General features: G+C 45.5%; 1 protein-coding gene and 2 long non-coding RNA genes across 4 annotated transcripts; 2 read left to right on the top strand and 1 right to left on the bottom strand.

Annotated features, from left to right (window-relative positions):
* The first annotated feature begins 6947 nt into the window (after positions 1–6947).
* Positions 6948–10437, top strand: LOC127300230 (uncharacterized). The gene is made up of 3 exons (XR_011745099.1): positions 6948–7361; positions 9949–10179; positions 10287–10437. It is a non-coding gene; the product is annotated as an uncharacterized lncRNA (long non-coding RNA).
* LOC127300227 (ABC transporter G family member 41) lies at positions 9379–19602 on the bottom strand. The gene is made up of 23 exons (XM_051330315.2): positions 19057–19602; positions 18897–18982; positions 18709–18793; positions 18451–18610; positions 18225–18301; positions 17970–18023; positions 17801–17891; positions 17060–17361; positions 16221–16502; positions 15123–15436; positions 14427–14587; positions 14196–14299; positions 13965–14118; positions 13634–13771; positions 13466–13539; positions 13033–13365; positions 12581–12871; positions 11511–11594; positions 11048–11181; positions 10552–10785; positions 10290–10461; positions 9941–10195; positions 9379–9848 (listed from the first exon to the last, which is right to left on the bottom strand). The coding sequence occupies exons 1-23, from the start codon at positions 19600–19602 to the stop codon at positions 9579–9581; spliced, it is 4401 nt and encodes a 1466-aa protein (XP_051186275.2). The 3' UTR covers positions 9379–9578.
* LOC127300229 (uncharacterized) lies at positions 10660–18541 on the top strand. Of its 2 annotated transcripts, XR_007850989.2 has the most exons (5): positions 10660–10771; positions 12230–12761; positions 12854–12953; positions 16245–16579; positions 18416–18541. It is a non-coding gene; the product is annotated as an uncharacterized lncRNA (long non-coding RNA). The 2 variants fall into 2 exon arrangements; XR_011745098.1 differs by lacking the exon at positions 18416–18541 and having other exon boundaries at positions 16245–17786.
* Positions 19603–20345: the final 743 nt, after the last annotated feature.

Genomic DNA, 20345 nt, shown 5'->3' with positions numbered 1-20345 from the left:
CGGTCCCGCTACTACTTAGACTGGAAGACGGGGGAATTTATTACGGATCACAAAGACGTGAAGAATTTTGAGAAGTACCTGGTAAGGATAGTCTATATTATTTCGCTCATCTCATTAGGCAATGAAGCCAAATGGGCTAACCTTAAGTTCCTTTGTCTGAAGGATGATGAGTTGAAGGCTAGTTGTACGGCTGGCCTGGCCCATCGTCCCAGGGGTCGATGGAACCGTGGGACACGCCTTTCAACAGGGCGACGGACAAATACAAGGAGAGGGAGCTGGACAAGCCATCGACATCGGGTGGCCGTGTGTCCGGCTTTGGCACAAGTATGAAGCTATCCGAGTACTACAGATCGGATGCCAAGACGAGAAAGCTGGAGAGGAGGTCGTCGGCTAAGGATAAATCCGAGGTTCAGGAGCTGAAGAAGAAGGTGGAGTCACTAGAGAAGCTGGTGGCCGAAAAGCCTGTGGAGAACACGGAGATGATGAACAAGTTATTGGACGAGAAGATCCGGCAGATCATCCCCCCTGGGTTGATGGAGGGGTTAGCTGCTTGGAATGCGGGAGGTCAAGTGGGGCCGATACATGTGCCCAGCATCAGCGGCAGCAATTCAAGCTTCCTCGTGTCGCCGACGCTGCCGCTCCACCCAACGCCGGCGTCGGGTGCCCCGACGCCGGCGTCGGGGCTCCACCTGATGCCGCAGCTTCAACCGCCGCCGCAGCTCCAACTGGTCGCATCGACGCCCCTAACCGCCGCCCTTGTATCGACAGTAGCCGAGATCGACGCCATCCAGAAGGTAAACTCATTAGTTACTCCTTCGCGTCATCTTCTTTAACTATATATGCCTTTCGTGACTGCCATCTCACGATGCCCAACATGGCGCCCCTGACTCAGGATGAACAGTGCATACTTCTGCAAACGGTGGAGCCCGGCGGCAAGTTGGTGGAAGTTGCTAGCGGCATCGTCATGGCTTCCCGTGTTATGCACGGCAATGCATTGGCGGAAAACGTGGTGAAGGTCAAGTTGGTAATGGTAGTGCCGGAGTACCGCTACGCCATCCCCCTTCCAACCTCCGGGCATAGACGAGGGCGACGTTTTGCCCCTTGGGGATTGCACCTCATGGCTTATGAAATGGCCGAAGAACCAGATTCGTCTGGGGGGGGGGGTCTTCCGAGTGCTAAGAAAAGCACCGGCGCCACCTCCCCTATCATCCGGCCCAAGATTGCCAGCGCCGACGACACCCTTAAGGAAACGGCGGTCGCCGCCCCCACTACCCTGAAGGAACCGGCGGTCGCCGCCCCCACTACCCTGAAGGAACCGGCGGTCGCCGCCGCCACCCGGAAGGAACCGACGATCGCCGCCACCACCACACGCCACAAACAGTTGTTGGGAGCGCTACCGCAACGACCGTCGACCAGACGCAACGTACGCCAAGCGGCGGCATCGCAACCGCCACCACCTAAGGTCCAGGACATCGATGGCAACGATGTAGATGATGATGATGACATCGATGCCTACATCAACACTGGCGCCTGTAGCCAAGATATGTACATGCCTCCTATGGATGAACAATCCTTCCGCACTCACGGCGATCATCTTGGTCGTCCCACTACAGTCATGAAGCAGCGCCTGGTCTTCACGGGTTTTTCTCAAGACACTCCTCCGGAGGCTGGCAATCCAGCTCAAGTCAAGCCTGCTACCGTTTTCAGCCCTAACACGTTGCGTAAGACGATCATCGGGGAGCCACCCAAATCAACCCCAGCAACCTTAGAAGCACCACCAGCACCGACCCCAGCAGCACCCGAAGCACCACCATCAGCACCACCAGCACCCCCAGTAGGTCAGGTGAAGAAGGCAAGGAAGAGAGGAGCCAAGAAGGGCGCATCTTCGAGCCAGCCTGCTCCTAAGAGGATCCGGGCCGACGACATGGTACCACCTACACCGGATGGCTCGCCCCGGTGTCATGAAGCTGGTAAACCGATACTGCCTCCGGACATGGAACACCTCGCAAGTGGACCAAAGCTCCCTTTGCAGCACTCTATTAATTATCTAGAGAGCGTCCTTCTTAAAGAAAAGGATCCAAAATACCCGGTGTACTCGGTTAAGGTGCCGTCCGACCAGAACTTCGTCCATGAAGACCCCGCGGATATCTTCTTCATAGCGTTCGAGGACGTCTTCAATCTATTTCACTCGAAACGGCTCGACTATAACTTGGTCCGCCTATACGCGATCAATCTTCAGATGAAGATCAACAGAGAGAGACCCCGCCACATCGCGGTAGCGGATCCCTACTACATGCGCGATAGCCAGCTCCAGGACGGCTCAAGGACACGGACCAAGGCGGTGCGGTACCTCCAGAACTTCATGCTCATGTACAAAGAGAGCAACACCATTCTTCTGCCTGTCTTTCCCGAGTAAGTACACATCCGCTCACGGCCGTCGTAACTTATGCTCTCTTATATATTTCTTCCATTTCCGATCATTTCCAACATTCCATTTCAATTGCATGTGTTGAGCAGGGACAAATACTGCACACTCATCATCCTAGAACCGAAGTGGTCACTAGCCCAGTATTTCGACTCGTCGAGTACGACGACGAAGAAAGACTACGAGAGAATAAGGGGTGTTCTCGATGAGGCTATCCTTGGCTACTCAAAAAATGGAGGCACCTTCGACAAGAATGGGAAATATATCAGGCCGGACACTAAAAAGCACGGGTTCAAGCACGTGATCGACTTCCCTTGTATCAAGCAGCCAGCTGGCAGCATTAAGGAGGCCTTCTATGTCCTCCATCACCTTAAAGGGTTTGTCGAGGATGCAGAGTTGATGTCTCTGCCACCTAGTAAGCGAGACCCCATTAAAATGTCGAGGCAAATCAATGATGATGATCTTAGAGAAGACTTCCATCGCATCCAAGTAAAGCTCTCGGAAATTATCTTACAAGATGTATCCAATGCATCGGGGCTCTTATACCAAGTCAGAGGGTTGTCTAAGAGGGAAATCGAAGAACGCCTACATAGGCAGGGTGATGGAATGACGTGGACGACGAAGGACTTGTACAAGCCGTTCCCGGAGCCGCTCAAGAAGACGTCTCGTTGACCGAGGCCGGTGTGCCTAGCATTACTTTGAATCGATGGACAATTTGTACCGTGTTGTAAACTAAACTTGCTTAATTTGCTCGAAACGGTGGTCGTCGTTGTTGGACTTCAATTACTATTGTAGTCGTTATCGTTGAACCATATTACTTATGTGATACCGATGCTATATGTATTTTAGGTTTATTATTATTTCCTTGCTTTAATTCTTGTGAAAATGTATGCATGTGAACCCTCTAACTCTTTCCATTGCGTTATATACTAATATGCCTTGTGTCCATAGAGATGACGTACTACGTCGTGTTCGAGGGGCGGGTTCCAGGAGTGTACGAGGAGTGGGAGGAGTGCAAGAAACAGGTGCACAAGTTCAGCGGCAACTGCTACAAAGGGTACCCGACTAGACACGAGGCGGTTGCCAAGTGGAGGAAGCACCAAGCGAACAAGAGCAAGATGAAGACCTTCCTTGTGCTCTCGCTCTTGCTCACCACCGTCGCGGCGGTACTCTATTTCATCCTAGTGTAGGCGGCGGCCGGTGTCACTTCATTTGTATCTAGAGATGATGAACTTAATTAATTTGCATAGATTATGAGTTGTATGGAGCTATATGTATAACTCGATCGGGCTCTAAGTAATGTGATGATGATGTGATGATTATATATGTCCATATTATATCTGTCTATATTATATCAATATATAACCTGTATACGGTGTATAAAACCAGTATAAAACCTGTATAATACATCAGGGAGCACAAAATTGAGTATACCTGTAGATTCTTCTGTGGCGCACCAAAACATAATTCTGTGGCGCACCTATTTCTGTGGCGCAGCTATACACATGCGCTACAGAACTACTTATTTCTGTGGCGCACCAGTCACAGTGCGCCACAAAAACTTAATTCTGTGGCGCATGGCCAGGTGCGCCACAGAAACCTTATTTTCGTGGCAAGAATTCTGTGGCGCACCGCCCGTGCGCCACAGAATTGATATTTGGTGCGCCACTGATGAGCCTTTTTCCTACTAGTGAGGAAACCGCGTCGTAGGCGCGCGATGCCTCGTGCGCCGTCCCGAATGTTCCGAGCCCGATGCGCTCGTCGCCGCTACGGATCTCGGCGTAGAACGTCCCGCTCGGCCGCACGCGGACGCCGCGGTAGCCGGAGGTCGAGCGGTGGCGGGGCGGCATCTTGTCGCGAGGCGGATCGGCGACGCGGAGCGAGGTGGGAGGCGGAGCGAGGCAGGGCGGCGAAATGACATGCGTGGTTGTGAAACTTCCGGATGGTTGGGTGCGCGCGTGTGGCGTCTTTATAGCGCACGCGGCAGACGACGCGACAAGTTTGGCGCGCAGGATGGCGCAAATCCGCGCGGGGCAAAACTTTTAGCGCACAACGTTTTCGCGCGACCGCTGGAGGTTGGCACGCGCTTCCGCGCGCCAAATTTGCAGTTTTTTAGCGCGCGCCTTTTGCCGCGCCTGTTGAGCATCTCCAGTCGCGTCCCCAAAACCGTCCCCCAAACGGCGCCGGATCGAGCGTTCGGGGGACGAGTTTTTTCGTGCCGCGTTTGGGGGATGTCGCTCCCCAGTCGTGTCCCCCAAACGCCGTCCCCAATGAGGAATTCAAATAGTTTGCATTCAAAAGAGCCCTATCCCGCTGAAGTCGTCGCAATCAAGTAGCGGCGATCAAAGTACTGGATGCGCGATCATAGTACATGCCGACGAAAGAATTAGAAGAAGGGGTTGGGGTTGGGCGACGCTGACGCCGACGGCGCATCGTGAGTCAACGTAGGCCCTTCGATCACGATGAACTCGTCGTGATCTACCCGGTGTGCATGCTCCCTCGCCGACGTCGAGGTAGAGGCCAACGCAGGTGTAGTAGTAGATGTTGTCGCAGACGCGTCTGCCGGCTCTTGCTTCGGGTTTGGGATTGCTGCCGCTGCCTGGGCCGCCGCTTCGGCCGCCGCCATTTTGGCTTCGATGTCGTCGAGGATCTAGCCTTTGAAAAGTTGTGCGCCGCCCGCATCCGGGGAGACATTCCTTCTGTCGACGCTCTCAGTAGGGACATGTCGTCCATGCGTTTCTTTAGCTCCATCTTCTCCTCTTGTCTCTTGAGCAGCGCCGCCCACCTTTTCTCGGCCTTTTTGTCGCGGGAGAGCAAATTCGAGGAGACCTCGACGAGGAACTACGTGAGCGACGCCTGCGTCTTCTCGGACGACGCGGCGTCGGCCAAGGCGGCCTTGGCAGCCTTGTTGCCGATAGGGTGCCCTGCCGATGTTGCCAGTGGCGCATCCAGATCAATGGCGTATTTCCCCTTCGACAACGAAACGCGCGTCAACTACCATTTGGGGTTCTTTTTGAGCTTGCTATAGCAATGCATCAGCACGAACGACTTATACCCATTCGAGTTCTTCCGGTACAAATCCATGGCCTTGTCAAACTAACCAAAGGAAGCGCAATCATTTTATCGAATACAATGTAGATGCTACATATTATGTAAGAAAGAGTCGTACCAATTGGCTGATGTCGGCGCCGTTGTCGCCTCTGATCTCTAAGTCGTGATGGTACCCATGGAACATGTTCACCGATGCCTGGATGATGGTCCATCGCGTCGACATTGCCTTTTGGCTCCTCTTCATTGTCACTTTGTTGTAGTCGTTGTTGATCAGCTTGCGCTCATCGAACTCGGCCTTGATCCTCGCCCAATACTTCCCCTATTTTTGGTTGGCGCCGATGATGGAGTCATGGCTCACCGTCGACCACGACTCGCACAGATATAGATCCTCCAGAACCGTCCACTTGGGGCCTCGTGTGCCCGACACCTTCTTCTTCTTCTTCTTCTTCTTCTTCTTCTTCTTCTTCTTCTTCTTCTTCTTCTTCTTCTTCTTCTTCTTCTTCCTCGCGCCGTCCGCTTCAACCTCCATGAGATCATCGGCATCCTCACCGGCACCCTCGTCGTCCTCTTCGTCGCCGCCCTCTTCGTCCTCCACCCCCTCCCCTCCTCCTCCTCGTCATCCTCAACACCCTGCGGCTATTGAACGGGGTGCCCTCCGAACCGGGTCCTGGCTCGTACGCCGGGGAGTAGAAGACGGTGTTGGGGTTGAAGCCGCCACGCGGCAGCGTATCCTGGTAGTGCGGCGATAATTTTGGCGTCACGCACCCGTGAGTGGTGGAAGGGCCGTCATTGTAGAACCCGGATGTCGACGGGGACAGCACTCCCAGAATGTACGCCGGCACCGTCGTACTCCATGGGCTCGCGTTGGTGGCAGCGATACACCTGGCTAGCGTGCTGGTGCGCGCGCGCCGCCAACGCCTTCTTCTCCAGCTGCGCCGCCCTCCGTCCTTTCCGCTCCGCCGTCGACATCTTCCGATGCAGACAGTCTTGATACCACTGATCATTGGTCCAGCCTTTCGGCTTCTTCTTCGGAGCCGACGCTTTCCGCGGCTTCGCGAAGGGCGCCTTCGCCCCTTTCGTCTCATTGCCTGACGGCTTCTTGGCCGCTTTCTTGGCCATTTTTGGGGGTAGTCGGCGGAGCCATGGATGGGGAGAGGGTGGCGGTGGGAGGAACAACACAGCGACGGCGGAAAGGAGAAATGAATCGGCGGGATAGGTCAAATGTGTTGGGATGGCAGAAATGCGCAGCGGGAGAGGCACGATTAGGCGAGAGCGGTGGACGAATTTTTCATGTGCCGCTGACGCATCGGTCCCGCCATGTCTCGCTTCGCTTTTCAGTGTGTCCGGCGTTCCTGATTCCCTGAAGGGTCCCGTGTGTAGCGGGGACGGATTCGGGACGTGGGACACCGCGAACAAAAATCGGGTTTTGAGGACGCGTCCGGCGATGTTTTTTTTTGTCGAGCGCGTCTAAATTCGTTTGGAGGACGGTTTGCGCGACCCGGAGATGCTCGCGGCGTCACCGCCGCCAACCGCCCCTTTCGCCCTCGTCCCGTCACCGCCGCCTCCGTTCCCCTTCACACCATAGCTTCTCTTCAATCTCCTCTCCCACGCACTGCCGGAGAACTGAACGCCCGCCCCCCAACTCTCCACCGTGCGAGCCAGATGGGTCAGGTCACCGGAACCGGAAGCACTGGAAATCGGGAGAGTTCGCGGAGACGTCCGAGTCCGGGAGGAAGGGTGGCGCTCGCAGCCGCAGCCCCGTCAAGACGCGGCTGGATGCACGGGCCGACGCTAGCTAAGGCGCGGGTCTGCAGACTCTGCACCGTCATGGAGGCCCTCGCGCGCCGACCTCATCGCCACCAATAATTGGCAGCAGGCCCTCCAGGTAGGCTCTAATTTTGATAAAAGTAGACTATTTTTTGATGCTCAACAAACAAGAGAGCTCCACATAGACACAATGTTTGGAGAGAAAAGACCGGCATTGGCATATGATTGTGATAAAGCTTAAAGCCCAAAGTAGTCTTCCAAACACTGATCTCTCTCAGCATTTCCAAAATGTGAAATGAAGAGCCCAGTTAGCGGCCATGTTAGTGGGGGTCTTGTAGTGTAAGTGTAAAAGCAAATCCAACATTGAGTATTAACTGCAAAAAACACGTTAAAATTTTCATACCTCAACTGCTTGTGTAGATCAGCATGCTATTTCTTAGTGCACAATGACATTGGATTGCGACCTGTATTCCTAAAATATCACAACTCAATACGTTTAATTAGAAATCAGGTTTATAAACTGCAGGTGAACTCCTAGATCCATGATATCATGTGTAAAATTATAGATTGCAAGCATGCCTTGTACTCCCTCGTTCAAAATAATTATCCAAAATAGATGTATATCTACACACTAAAACATGTCTAGATACATCCATTTTTGGGCAATTATTTTGAACCGGAGGGAGTAGTATTTTACAGTAAATTGGAGTGGGTATTGGTAGCATTTTACTGCAGTGATGCAGATCGTAAAGGCTAAAGAGTACCCTGTCCTCGATGGAAGTGTATTAATTTCCATAGTGCTTCATAAGAAAAAAATGCAAAGCTACTTCATGATCTCAACAATTTTGATGTGACACACCTCAAGGCATTACTACCTCAAGGGAAGAGTGAATTACCTGCATGGGTACAATATGGTAGAAGATGGAGGACAACTAAGGCATCCATGAAGTCTGCTGCTTGGCCCACAGTCTACAAGGTCATGTGCATGAAGACGATATTGCCAACTCGTCAATGGCCATGCACGGCGTCATGGCTGATTTGCTCGTCAGCCGCTGCTGTTTGGTGTCCAAAGTACACGGCGATGAATGCGGGCCTAGGCGACAAGAACCCCCCGCCTTTCTTCAGCACGATTGTACATGTCGATTAGACAATTACGATTACCATGGTGCTGGCTGGAGCGGGTAATCTCAACTTCTCATGTCGAGTTTGAGACCGTAGAGTGATGGTGGAGGCGATGATCTTGAATTTGGGAAGACGATGATTCATAGCTTGTTGCGCGAATATAGTTTCATTTGAATGGCAATTTTTATGTCGGAACTGTGGGAGTGCTTACTGTGTGCCTTATGATCAGTGCGTTGCAGCAGAGGCTGTATTTCTTCTGTTGCGAGTTGCTAATCATTTTGGCAAGGCATTTTTTCCCTTTTTATTTATTTATATCCTTTTGACTGTGTGCATCTTTGATGTCTCAACTAGTTCTTGATATCATGTTGTTTCAGAGGCCGGATGTAATTGGCATCTTTTGGATATTAATATATTCCTTTTATCGAAAAAGATATGCTAGAAGATATTTCGTAATGACTCATCTTAGCAACATACTAAAGTGTGCAAATATGCTGGGAATAGTAAATTGTAAAACCAATAGCTGGGTAGGCCATGAACATGAATAATGCTACTGGGGGAGCACAAATGGTACCTCAACAACTACCTGAGAGCAGAGAAGCATCAAAGCAAATAAGTGATTATATGACCGTCAGCCGTGCACCTTCAATGCCTGTCTGTTGCCAGATTTTTTATCGTTACCATTCAACTATATTTCCACTTCGCCTGTACAGTTGGGCTCCAAGCCGTACATTTGTGGGATATTTTTAAGCAGTACATACAGAAAAGTAAGCCATGTATACGTTGAAACCTATATCTTCGCAGTTCATACATATTCTTTGATAATTTAATTGGTTTACCGCACATCTTGGATAGATCTATTTTCAAAGTGTCTGGTGCTAATAGATTCAATTTTTTTTCTTCTGTTGAGCAACTGATACCAATTCTATTCTGCTGTTGATACTGCCAGGGTTGCTTTTTTTTCGTCAGTAAAAGACTTCTATTACAAATTTACAATAATAACAAATGATACAAACTGCAGAGAAAGTGCCTAAGAGCCTCTATTGATAATAATATCACACACAGCCATTCTGTTGTGCTATGTATCACGTTTACACAAAAAATACACTGACCTTTTTGTTTACTAAAGCAAACACATGGTTTAAATTTGTGTACATGGAGTGCAATACCTATTCTGTATTGTGCTACGGTTCTACTACTTTTAGTACCTGTGTGTCTATCGCCTTTGGAAATTGAGCTTTGAGATATTGTATCCAAAGAGGACGGCAAAGAGGATGGGGAACGCCGCCAGAGCTATGGCTGACAGTGGCAGCAGGTCACGGCGAAAATCAAAGTAGTCCCTCATGAAAACTGCAATGGATTTGGTCTCTCCAAATACCATGACCATTCTGTCGGTGTCGTCCCCGAACTGTGTGGTGAAGAAGACATTGAGCGTCCATGACATTGGAGAGATATAGTAGAGCCATATCCACCATCTTGGTATTTGCTGCAATACGTTTATGAGTTCTTGTAAAATACCATCATTTTGGTCTGTAAATCTAGTGGTATATATTGTAGAGTAAAGATGACTTGACTTACTGGTGCAGGCACGATGAAGCCACACATGAGGTTTTGTAGGGTGTAGAACATGGATGCAAGTATGGATGCGACTTGGATGTTGGGGGTGAGTGACACCATCAACATTCCCAGGTAGAGGAAGTAGAGCAGCGTGCAAAACATGGTATACATGAACCAAAAGAACTTCGCTGGTGTCCACGTGTACCCTACCATCGGGTATGATATCACCATGAACAGCAGTACCTGCACCAGCACATAAGGTATCTCCATGGCGACCTTTCACCCAAAAAGACAAGTCAATGTATGTACATAGCAATAATATATTGTATCTGAATTCTGAAACTAGTAATCTTCATGCGATTCATAGGACCTGAGCAAAGGAGTAGGCCCAAGGTGAGTACATCCCTGCAAACCTTTCCCGGTACACGACGGAGCGCTCAACGGATACAAATGGCATCACCGATTGGCAGTTGTTGATGCCAGAGAACAGAGTGATTCCATACATGCACCCCAATATGGTAAACAAACTTTGCTGGTCATTTCTACCCTCCAACAAAACAAGAAACTTTAATCATATGCTGCTACTGTGTGTGCATCAGGTAAGATACATAATTAAGAGATGGCTTACATACATGCGGTTGATGTTTCCTTGCTGCCAGAATAAAACACCGAAGGAAATGCATGTGACTGTTATGAACACCATCCGCACCAGGTTGTAGGAAGGGGTTCTCCAATATGACAAAGACTGCTTCCAGAGGCAAGCTTTGAATTGCTCCCAAAACTTCTGTGGGAACTGTGTTGGGAAATGGAGGTCACTTGTACCTGGAACTGGTATGCTCAGGCGCTTTACCAGTATGTTCTTGTCCCTTTGATCACCAAATTTACATACTGGTTAGCATGGATATTCTGTTAGATTTAATATAAATATTAATTGAGAGTTCTGTTAGGTATCCTATGGTGATCCATGCTTATGTGTCATTCTAATCATTTGCGAAGATGCCCGTTCAAGTATTGTGGAAGGCTGGAAGCATTACATTTGATTTGAAACACAACTTTGCATAAGTTGCTGTGTAATGATTATTAAGAATGTTAAGGCAGAGCTAACTGTGTTGGTTCTTCGAGACTTACTTGCACATTGATGATTCCCTGTACATTTGTGCAAAATCTACTCCCAGTTGAACTTCCATAGATGTAGAAGTAACTTCTAACATCCATGTTGATGGGTTGTAATTGTCCTTGATCCTGGGCACCCCAGGTATTTCCTAGAGGAGAAAATAAATTATTTCACCAGTATATGTAACATAGGAAAACAGCAACTGGGGAGAAAATTCATGTGATTGTGAACTGAGTATAGTCTTCTCTAACTAAAAAAGAGTGCAACTATGTTTAATAATTCTGGAGCCTTCATGTTCTATGTTCATTGCAAATACATAACCTTCAAAATACATAAAAGGGTGGAGAAAAGTCTTGTTAAGTTTGTTACTGTATATAGGTTTAAATTGACTTATACTCCATATAAATGGATGCCTTATATTTTAAGTGCATTTACTTACACCTTTTTTTGTAAGGACAAGTTAGGATTACTAATTACCTGGAAATATCGGATGACCTCACACGAAAGGTGTCCAAGTGGCCCAGCATAAATCAACTTTCCACCCCTTTTCATAAGCAGCAACTGTATATATATATATATATTATAATCTAATTAGTAAATGTGGCACTTAACTTTTATATGAATTGTTTTAGTGAAGGTGTTTATCATAAAAAATTTACGCTAAATTGCATTGAACCAGCTGAATCACTCACATGATTGGACAGTTATACTTATACATAAGAAAATACACACACAAATATTAAAAAATATGGTTGTGCTTGTTATAGTATTTTAATATTTGTAAATGGATATGTATGAAGGTATCCTCATATACATCTAATTGATCAGCACAGTTATAGTTCAAATCCTACAAAGATAACCGGAGTAAATATGTTTTTCTTTTCTCTAATTATTATTTGGGAATTTCTGCCCTATGAACGAACGTCTCAGCTCATTTTTTTATTGTTTCATATTATAACAGAGGCCTCGTCCTTTGTTAGAAAGATGCCAGTAGTTTCACTGTTAGTTTCTAGAACAATTAGTTTGAGGCAGACTCTGTATTGGACTTAGTTTGGGGTTCTTTAAGTAGCCAGTTAATATGGTTAGGAAACTTTCGGTTGTGGCAGATACAGTTATGAATTATATCTGAGATAGCATGCCATTTATTCCGTGTCTGATAATAAATGCTAATACCTGGCTACTTCCAATTGTTTCAGGAAGGTGAACAAATTCTTCATAATAATTTCAGGATGAAGTCATGTTTTGAACCCAGTGGAGGAGGAGCCCCACTGTTTTTTATCTAGAAGGGGGAGGCACCCAGAATTCATCTCCCTTGAGTTGAACCTGGGCGAGCTGCCTGCAAGATGGCAGGGCTCGCCACACGAGCAGGCGCTCGGTCTCTGAAAGCTGATTTCTGATGTTCTTATCCAAAATAATCACCTTATAAAACTATATATACGATGAATCTACGCTATATTTATTGCACTTGAAAACTACCATTAATAAGCATATATTTTGGTGGCTGAGAGAGGGAAGCTTGGAGAAGGCTATATATGTAAAGTAATTACCTCATCAAATGCCTCAAATATCTCAATACTTGGTTGGTGAATGGTGCATACAACTGTTCGGCCTGTGTCTGCAACGTTCTTCACTGCACGCATGACGATGGCAGCTGCCCTTGCATCCAAACCTGATGTTGGCTCATCCATGAATATGATTGAAGGATTAGATACAAGCTCGACTGCAATGGTAAGCCTTTTCCGTTGCTCTGTCGATAGTCCATTTACCCCTGGTATTCCAACCAAGGAATCCCTAATGTCATCCAATTCAATTGTTTCAAGGACTTCATTGACAAATTCCTGCGAGGGAAAGACATGCAGTGAGCTCACAATTTCATGACAGCTGTCCCCAGAACCTAGGATACAAGCATACAAACCATGGGTAAGCTAAACTTTTATTCTTTCTATATAGATTTGAATATGTCTTTTTTTATTTCGTTATAGTATCAAATATAGCTCACATTTCTTGTTTTTGAATCAATTTCTGGTGGAAGGCGCAACCAGGCTGAATATGCTACCGACTCTCCAACTGTGATTTGGGGAGAATGAACATCTGTCTGTTCACAGTAGCCTGATATCCTAGCAAAAGTTTCTTGGATTTTGGGATAACCTCCTATTCTTATATCCCCTTCAATAACACCGCCTGTTTTCCTTCCAGCAAGAACATCAAGGAGTGTTGTTTTTCCAGCTCCAGTAACCCCCATGAGTGCTGAGAGAACCCCTGGCTGGAATGCTCCTGTGATATTGTGGAGTAGTTGTAGTTTACTTTCCATGTAACCATGCTCCTTCATTTCCTGCAACATGGAAATACATAGTTATTACTGACCAGCCATTAGTTATTACTGACCAGCCATGGTCATGTTTTCTTGGACGTTGAAGCTACATGAGAATTACCGCAGGGGTGTCTACATAGTAGTTGACATCCTGGAATGATATTATAAGGGGTGTGAAAGGCAATGCCATCCTGCCTGCACAAGTTTAATTATCGATCAGTCAACTCTTAATTATACACCATTGACAGTGTGAGTTGCATTTAGTTGCGTCATGTAGAATTTGACTAACCAGTCCTATTAGCTGTCAAAGCAGTTTCTGCTTGTAACTTAGGCATCCCATTTTTCGTATCCATGAACATATCTTGGTCTTTTTCTTCAAATGTGGTAGGCTTATTGCGAGATATAATAGCTTGAGAAGTTCCTGGAACTGAGAAGGCTCATAGGAGGTAAGAACGGAGGAAACATGTTCTTCTGAATGGAACTATTTTTGCTCCACTTCAGATGTTATTTTTTGTCCAGCATATGCTTGATCGAGTTTGCTATTCATGCGATATTGTTAGACTAGAAAAGTTATTTAAGTTGTTTAGTTTAATGAAAATTTTCAGCCTTGTCTCACTTACGGTTTTTAATAGTCAAGCCAGTGGCATAGCCTACATTAAACAACAAAATAAACCCAATGAGTGCTCCGACTGATATCCAGTAGAAGTAGCTGGAGAAGTCTAGCCCTTTATCCATTAGTATAATCCTTCCAAGTTTTGCACCAGATGCTGTGATCTATCAACACAGAAATTTCAGTATAGTTTGAGAGTACAATCTTTGTAATTAGTTCAGACTTGGTTGCCAAAGTGTACCTCCAACCATCTTGGAGCCAAAAACTCATTTCCAGTTAAGCCTATCTCAGCATAAGACAACGGGGAGATCCAAAATCCCCATTTTAGCCAATTAGGCAGAAATGCTGTAGCAATATGCCACTGAAAATGTTAGCAATGCTTGTTTAATAATTGAGTACAACATAGTTTTGCCCAAAATTAGGACTCGTCTCTTTTAGAATATGAAGTTTATGAAAAAAGGGGATGTCTTACGGCGAGGAATTATGAAACCCCCAAACAGAAGGATGACCAGAAATGCCAGCGTACCACCGACTGAACCAGCCACCATTGTTTGACAGTATGAGGCGACACATCGAAACATTGATAATGCTGAGGTGTGGATGAGGAAGAGGATGAGGAGCTGACGGAAAAATCTGAACACAAGAATCATGCATGTTAACACAAAGTATTACATCTAAAAAATTAGGTTTTATGCATGCAAGAAATTCTAAAAGAGAAGTAAAAATAGTATTCCCTCTGTCCCAAAATGTAAGGCGCCTAAGCTTTAGTCAAAAGTCAACATATTTTAAGTTTGACCAAATTTATACAAAAAAATATAAGCATTCAAAATATTAAATCAATATCAATAGATTCACCAGAAAGTATAGTTTCTGAAAATGTCCATTTGATATTGTAGATATTCTTATTTCTTCATATAAACTTGGTCAAACTTAGAAGATGTTGACCTTTGGCTAAACCTTAGGTGCCTTACATTTTGGAACGGAGGGAGTAATAAATAAGGAACCTGTATAAAGAATGGTATACTTCTGTACTCGTTTTCTTTGCAGGGATATTTTATTTTTCACTCAGGTGATTATACTCTCAATGATTCAGGGTCAATGGTGGTAATTCCTCAATGATAAAGAAAATGTTGCCGTAGTTGAATTTGCTAGTTAATTGTAATTTTACCTGGATGCTTCCGGGGTATAGCCAATCAGGAAGTAGGATATTGATGTCCAAGCTACTGACTCAACTAAAGAGACTGGAATCTTTAAGATAAAAGATGGTATTGCATAAGCCCATGCAGGATAGAAGTAGTAGTCTCGCTGTTTGTAGAAGACAGGGAGTCTGCTAACTGCCATGGCCAGTTCAGGGAACCCATTCACCATCAGAAGCAGGAGGGCATAAAAGATTGAACCCATGTAATAGTTAGCATGAACCCTGTCAACACCCATACGCGTGCGCAGAAATACTGTCCCAGTAATAACAGCAAGTAGTCCAAGCTGCGAAAGTATGTACTCCAGTATGTTAACTTATGGTGGTCATGTTGAGAAAAATGCAACATCACTGTAAACTCAATAAATTTTATGATGAAAACTGTAAGAAATACAATAACCAAATACGCTATAGCAATGGTACTTTAGACAAGTACAGGTAATGATATAAGCACACAAGCATTGATGTCCTGAATTGCACACTGAGTAGGAACTGAATGTACATTAAGACGCTGACATGCTTGGCCAGTTCCCACCGTAGACTTCTATATGGTCCGTGAGCTCAGTGTTCCTACTGCGGTAATCCCTAGAAGAAACTACTGCAAAATGGCTACAGATCTATGTACAGTGTGTTAAGTACATCCAGTTGCTATTCCGTACAATATTTGACACCTACATCTGTAGACTGCATCAACATTTCCCTTAACTGTACTATGTAATGCTGCAGCTCACTTCAAATTTGCAAGAGATTCAAATGTTGATGTATATAGCTTATGATGATACAAGTTTAAAAATCTCAATTTTTAGCCATAAGGCTTTATAGAGACCTCCATAGTAACACAATAACTTTTTTACACCGCAGTACTGCACTGCTTGTAGCTAGGTTTTGCTTATGTCTATCCTAACTAGCAATACTGAGGATAATGCATGTACTATGCAGATTATGTGTACAAACTAGAACTCAACTTGCACTCGTAAACACCTAGCTAGTGATATTTAGTACATCACTCTAAAACTAGGCAGAAAATCTGAAACCACAATTTTCTCCTAAAGATTGCTTCTACTTTCTTACCTGAATGGTTTTTGTTATATACAGGAAGGCATTCCTTTTCATAAGGAGGAGCTCCCGCGCAAAACATGCCTTGAGGAGATCCAACTTGGATAATGAGTAGATGCTGAAGGACAGGGCATCCTTATGTCCTTTTGATTTGTCATACGGCTTCAAAAGCTCCTCCGCAAGATTCTGACCACTTGGAGATGCTTTGAACTTGTCACAGAATTGGTCAACTGTAACAAAATTATATCTTTCTTTGGTACGGCTCCAGTATTGCTGTTGATCCTTTTTTGACAAGACCTATATACACACAAGTTTTGAAGAGTGAACTACCTTATGATGGTAAGCAAGTGTACTAATAAGCAAGACAAAATCAGGTACTCACAATCTACACTCAGTTAATTCATATTAACAACATTTATTTTTACTGTATGTGCAATAAAATTATAGGCGGCACTCTTAATTTGCAAAAATGTTGAAACTCAAAAGATATCACTATAAGAGAATTTATATTTGCACTGCTATAGATATATAAAATCTCCAGTTGTGTTATTTCATATTTGCCAAATGATGTGCATGTGGCAAACAAAATTTGACATACCAGATCGGCATTCTGCCTCATTTCACTGACAGAAAGATCTGATTAAATTTAACAAGAACTAGAGAGGCGCAAATTTGAACATCTGGTGCTGCATGTATTGATGCTTACGTGAAGTGCAGGTTCCATGCATAGTGAATTTATTTTCCATATATGGCTTATTGGACGTTATGCTAACAGAACCATGCCTTACATGAACTCCTAGATGCTATTGGTGAGCAATTAGTTAGACTAGGTAAATTAGTATTTTGTTAAATACCTCTTGAAGAAAGTCAGCGCCCCCTTTTCTTTCGGGACACTTAAATCCACACGATTCAAAGAAACTCATAATGCAATCCTTACGGCCATGGTAAACGATTTGTCCTTCAGCCATCAAGATAATATCATCAAAAAGGTCATAAGTCTCTGGTGCTGGTTGAAGGAGTGAGACCAGTATGGTAGACTCTGATATATGAGCTAGCTGTTGGAGGCAAGAAACAATTTGAAAGGTGGTCGAACTGTCCAGCCCAGTTGATATTTCATCCATGAAGAGCGCTTTTGAGGGCCCTACTATCATCTCTCCTGATTGTAAGAAATTTTTAGAAATAAAAAGAAAATAAGCATCCAGCATCGAATTATTTTATTTTATTTATATTATATAGACCAAAATCGAGCTTAGGATTAGACAAACTGAATATATCACTTGAGTAGCTATATTCTAAAAAAAGGGAACGAGAGTCATGCTAAGCTGATTTTCCCATAAGGGTGGCTTTCATGCTTTCATTACAATGGATTGTCTGATTTACCCTTTCCCTGTTGTCAGCCTAGTTGTGACAAGATTTTCATATTAGTTGGCCATAAAAATTTACTGAAAACATTGACGAAAAAATTGAAACTTGTATAATGTTCCAATACTCAGTTAAGGAATTTTAGTCAACGAGTTGAATAATTATTTAAGTATTTATTATGAAAAAAGTTCTTTCCAAAATTAGAATTTAGATAGTATATCAGCTGAAATCACCTGTGGTTAGTCTTTTCTTCTCACCGCCTGAAATACCTCTTCTCATAGCATCTCCCACTAGTACATCAGCGCATATGTCAAGTCCCATGATCTGTGATGCAAGAAAGAGATTACGCACAGGAGAAGTACTATGCGCTGAGTCTAGAGATTTTTTATTAACATCAATTACCTTCATAATGTAATCTGTTTGCATGCTTCTTTCTAAACCTTCCACAGATATTGCCTATAAAAAAGATCACAGCTGAAATTAATTGGGATGTGGGCACATGATGTTATTTGTGTAAGAATCAATAGGAAACAATCCCACTGAACAATTATGTTGGCAGAAAGGATAGTGATTTCAGTTTTCTTTTAATGTTACCAGAGAAGAGGGTTTTGATTCGCAAACTCAAAAAATTTAAAAAATTATACCAAGAATGGTTACCTTCATGTACGTATCTATGTCGGGGTCAGGGGTGATACCGGCCTCCTTCTCCCTTCTAATGACTTCCTTCATGATTTCTGTTGTACATAAGAAATTTAGAGCACTTGTTTAGTGGTGATGCTTCCCTGAAACTTCCTTCCAAAAAAAAAGAAGTATTTCTGAAACCAAGATCCTTACGGCTTTGTGTTTAGTTACCTGCTCCAGGAAAAGAAGTAAACTTAGTTACCTGCTCTGCTGCCGACGCCCTGGAATCTTGCAGAGAAGTCGAGCGTCTCCCTGACAGTCATCTCAGGGACATGAAGATCATACTGACCAATGTAAGCTGCTGTCTTCTCCGGAACAAAATCTTGCAGCTTGACACCATTGTATTCAGTTTCTCCTGTTACCTGCGCATACATATGTATGTATGTGATCTAATGAAGTACTGAAATTGTATTTTCTCTGTTCTTCACGTGCAGAAAATAGAAGATGGGGACAGGGATACCTTGAGATTTCTGTTGAGCTTTCCCGCAAGTGCTAGCAAGAGGGATGTTTTTCCGCAGCCTGGGGGTCCAAGGAGTAGGGTCATCCTGCATGCACATGTACGGATTGATTATGATATACATGTACATGTACATGGAAGGAAACCGCAAGAAGATTATGATACATGAACATATAGCAGAGGCCGGTTACCTGGAAGGTTTGAGGATGCCGGTGACATCTTTGAGGATGTGGATCCTTTCTTGGTTACGCTTGAAGCCCAGCATGGTGGTGAGCAGCTGCAGATATCAGTGGAGGCATTTAAGCGAACAGGCGGCAGTACAGAAAAGATGTAGGCAGGTGAATGACTTACAGAGAGCGTGGATATGGCGGAGTTGAGGAGCGTGGGCAGCGGCTTGCCATCGACGACCTGGCACTCGGCCTCGACACGGACGTTCCGCCAGCGGACCTCAACAGTGGGCTGCCGCACGCCCACCCTGTCCATCCGGCGGCGCTGGTACCGGAGCAGGCGGAGGTTGTCCTTGTGGATGTCAGCGATGAGGTTGTGCACGAGCTCCCGCCGGTCTGCCGCACCCAGGGTCCGCACGTCCACCGGCTCCAGCAGATGGGCACCGTCGCCGGCATTGGCCTTGGCATGGAGAGGCAGCGAGGTGTGGAGCCTGTCCATGGTTGGCAGCCGCTCGATGGCCGCCCATTTCAGCTCACCTTCCTCGTCGTGGTGCTGTTCTCTCAGGGAGAGGGAGAGGGAGAGCCTGGACAGGGAGGAAGTGGAGGAGAGCGCCTCCCTCAACGACGACGACGACAGTTGCAGCCTGCTAGCGGCTGAGGCCGCCTCCTTCTCTGACTCATGGTCGACTATCTCTTCTTGTTCTAACTCGCCCATCTTCACCTTGCTCATCGCCTACCTCTCCTCTTCCTTCTCTGCCTCTCTTGTTGACAACAAGCTGTTGTACTTAGTAGTAGTTGACGAATCATCTTGATTGCTCACTATTCCTTTATTCTCTCATTCAACTCGCTCGATTAGTTATAATGATGTGGACTTTATAGATGGCTGAAACTTCACCAGTTAAACACTCCCAATGAGTAAGCCGTATATTATTTTTAAATGTCAAACTACGGGTATAGTTTAATTAAACTTTTAGAAGAAATACTCCATTACTCCCAAGAAAGACGTCACAAATTTATCTAGATACTCTAGATACATGCGATCTAGATACTCTAGATACATGCTTATCTAAATAAATCCGCGATATTCTTTTCCAAACAAAGGGAGTAACAATTATGATCTGAAAAATGTTTGAGCTATGCCGATCCGAGTCGTGCACACGCTGCTGCCCCTGCCCTCCTGGTCCTCCGCTTCACAACTTTTATATGTGGTGGTTTAGCGTTTCCCGGCTGATTGTACATTTAGATAGCTTTCGTCACGACTAACATGTGACTCCCTATTTGTAGTTGGGCAGGTCATCCACTCACAAGGTCTTGTTTACACCTGGGCATTTATCGGGCCGGGCCAGGTTTTGGGCCAGGCCAAAAAAACCTGAACATAAATTCCTAGGCCCGAGCCCGGCCCGAGTTTTGCGTTTATAAACCAAGCCCGAATCCGGTCTGAATGGACAAAAGCCTAGCCCAGCCTGAACTAAA

Source organism: Lolium perenne, chromosome 5 (genome assembly GCF_019359855.2).
Source record: "Lolium perenne isolate Kyuss_39 chromosome 5, Kyuss_2.0, whole genome shotgun sequence".
NCBI lineage: Eukaryota > Viridiplantae > Streptophyta > Magnoliopsida > Poales > Poaceae > Lolium > Lolium perenne.
Note: the sequence above shows the minus strand (reverse complement) of the source record. Positions and strands in the feature narration are given on the sequence as shown.

Excerpts from the sequence above, each read along its gene's own strand:
- LOC127300227 (XM_051330315.2), bottom strand. The coding sequence starts at position 19,602 with ATGAGCAAGGTGAAGATGGGCGAGTTAGAACAAGAAGAGATAGTCGAC. Across the intron at positions 18,794-18,896 it reads GGCATCCTCAAACCTTCCAG|GATGACCCTACTCCTTGGAC; the intron begins GTAACCGGCCTC and ends ATGTGCATGCAG. Across the intron at positions 10,462-10,551 it reads CAAGGAAACATCAACCGCAT|AAATGACCAGCAAAGTTTGT; the intron begins GTATGTAAGCCA and ends GTTGGAGGGTAG.